Consider the following 2,767-nt stretch of genomic DNA (forward strand, 5'->3'; position numbering starts at 1 on the left):
CTTTCCCTTTCTATTTCACTCACTCTCTTTCTCACTTCCCCTCCCATTACTCGTTTCTGACGGAACACAAAAGTAAAGATCCATAAAGAACCCACCTTTATGCATTCCCGTAAACCTGTCTTTCAGTACAGTGAGTTCGTATATCTTTCCGAATTCCTCAAACAGAGGCTTCAGGTCCTTCTCCTCCAGGTTTCTGGGAATCTGGCCGATGAAAAGCTTGATGGCGTCGTGGTCCTTCATTGGAATGGTGTTCTGGCCGATGGTGAGCCCGTTCATCCTGCCGGCGCTGTTCGTGGTGCTGAATCCATTCTCCTGCTGCACTCCGTTTGCAGTGACTGTAGCCATCTTTCCTCAATGGGCCGGCGGGCTGCTCTCTCTCTCTCTCTCTCTCCTATCTCTCTCTCTATCTGTAGTTAACTGCACAGCTCACACTGCTCCCCCTCCTCCTCTCTAATATCCTCCTCTCTCCTCACACCTCACCCTACAACTGCCTGAGCCCCGTGTTTAAAACCAGCCTCATTTTTGTCTTCCTTTATGTTACGCTGTGTGTTTTTATGATTTTTTTAGGACCCCCGCCCCCCATCCAACCCCCTCTACTCCACTCAGTCGCCACTCTGGCCGTGACGTCACGTCGTAGTCTTGGGCAGATGCCCCGCCCACCACCTGATATGCATAATGAGTGCGTGAGTGCAGGATGGCACGGAGCCCCACAGGGCGAAGTCAGAATGCAAACATTTGTGTAGAGTGAAAGGTTTGGGACAGTGGAAGTGCTGCTAAGTCAGCAGTTGGACATAGACTTCTGATGTAGAATGAACTGAATTTAGGTGGGGAAAATATATTGTGTTGAGATAAATTGCATTTTAAGAAATGTTTAGTAATATATATATATATGTATATATATATATATACATATATATATATATTTAAATTGGTTATACATTTTTCAGCAAAGAAAGAATATACCTTCTGTGTTTTTACTTACTATTGTAATTCTAGTCCCGATGCAGGGAGTGGTGGGTAATGTTTTTAAAATCTTTTTTAAATTTTTGCTGAATTTCTTGCAGTGCAGACATTCAGAAAAGTGGTTGCTTGGTCTTTACTGTTTTCTGTGATGCAGGGCTATTTTTACTGAGAGGTCAACCTGAGGTCAAACGCAGGAAGCTTCTTGAAAGTGAAAAAATACTAGTTTTTGTTTTTGTTTTTGTTGTTTTTTGCAAATGGTGCGGAGCTGTCTTTAAATCTTACTTAAGAACTTAGGAGCTTGTATAGTTTAGTTGAACTATCTGAGCTATTTACCAAACCTGTTTATCAAATCTTAATAATTAATAATTAAGAATGCAATTGTATAGTGTACAGTGTGATTAACTGCTTACTCAAACATGTGTGTCACTATGTGCATGCTTAATTGTTAGTTATTTAATCTAAATGTGTAACATGTTCTCCAGGGAAAAATCAGTTTTAATTTAATTACAGAATTACATTTATGCACCACGACCTGCTGGGAGGAGGAAATCAACCACTGCTGTTTCTTTATAAACTGTAAGAAAGAACTTGTACATACTGTACCTGGCCTTTAAGTAATTACATTTGTGTCACACAGAGAACATAAAAAGCAAACTCTCTGAGTTGTTTCAAAATAAGATCACGAGGGCTTTAATTCCCAGGGAGTGACTCTGTGAAGTCTTGTAAAAATATTTTCTGCAGCAGTGGATTTCAGTCCAGTTCTGTTAGGAGTCACAAAGGAGAAGTGGTAGTTTTTATTCCTACCATGTAGCAGGGTTTGGTTTACACCTGGTATGCTGTGTGAATGTGATTAACTGGAAGGGTACAGAACTCTGAAGGACTGACTGCCTGGGCTGTGCTGAAAGGCTCGAATGTACGGTATATTTTTTATGACTAAAGCTCTTTGTATTATAAATACCAGAAAGGACAAACTCATAAACTAAAATCAAAATTAAAAAATAAATTCTTTAGAAATGATTTTTTTCCAAAAGTTTGTATTATATGTTCACTTAAAGGGTATTAGCAGAAAAAAGTTTCAGCCTTTTGAGACGACAGAGCAGCTGTAATGTGCCTCTGTATTGATTCTCCAAGTCTGGACTTTGTTGAAGAGATGATTCACCAGTCTTTAAAGGCATATTCCCTTTTTTAATGATTGATGGTCAAAGAAAGGACTGTCATACAGTTGGTCACAATTATTCCAAAGATGTGAAAGGAGATGTAGTGACTGTGTAGGTCACAGCAGAGGATTCAAGTTTTTTCCTCACCTTTCAAACTATTCACAACCCCCCCGCCCCCCTCTGACCTTTAGATGGTGTCCTTGTATCCTCTCACACTTTTTAAAAATGCTTCACTGCGTTCACTGCAAATATCGATGGCCACATTTTAATGAGTGGAGTCCAAAACCAAAGCTGTTCTTAGGACAAACTCTCTGTTAGGATTTCGAAGGTTTCTAGTTTAACTTTTATTGGAGACACTATAACAAAGATGTCAGCGGGATTTACAGCTGCTGTTGGATGACATCCAACACCATACCTTAGAGCAACCTTTACTTTACATGTACCACATTTCAGAAGGTTGCATAAATGCTCACCTTTAAGCTGCAAACACCCTTATGAAGCCATTCACTGTGCACAATGTTAAAATATTTTTCTGTAACAGAATGGTAGGCTCTGTCAGGTGTTCCAATCAAAGGCGTAATTATGAAGATTGCCAGAATTTTGTTTATTGCCAACTTTTTTGTGTTGCTATATTTAATATATTCTAC

At 39.6% G+C, this 2,767-nt stretch overlaps 1 protein-coding gene across 2 annotated transcripts in view; it reads right to left on the minus strand.

Annotated features, from left to right (window-relative positions):
- Positions 1-578, minus strand: part of celf6 (CUGBP Elav-like family member 6) — a 131,639-nt gene extending 131,061 nt beyond the window's left edge. For both annotated transcript variants that reach the window (XM_017032438.2, XM_017032435.2), the window contains exon 1: positions 96-578. In XM_017032438.2, coding sequence (XP_016887927.1) covers positions 96-345 — 250 coding nt within the window. In that variant the 5' untranslated portion in view covers positions 346-578. The remainder of the gene's footprint in view (positions 1-95) is intronic.
- Positions 579-2,767: the final 2,189 nt, after the last annotated feature.

Source organism: Cynoglossus semilaevis, chromosome 5 (genome assembly GCF_000523025.1).
Source record: "Cynoglossus semilaevis isolate Cse_v1.0 chromosome 5, Cse_v1.0, whole genome shotgun sequence".
Taxonomy (NCBI): domain Eukaryota; kingdom Metazoa; phylum Chordata; class Actinopteri; order Pleuronectiformes; family Cynoglossidae; genus Cynoglossus; species Cynoglossus semilaevis.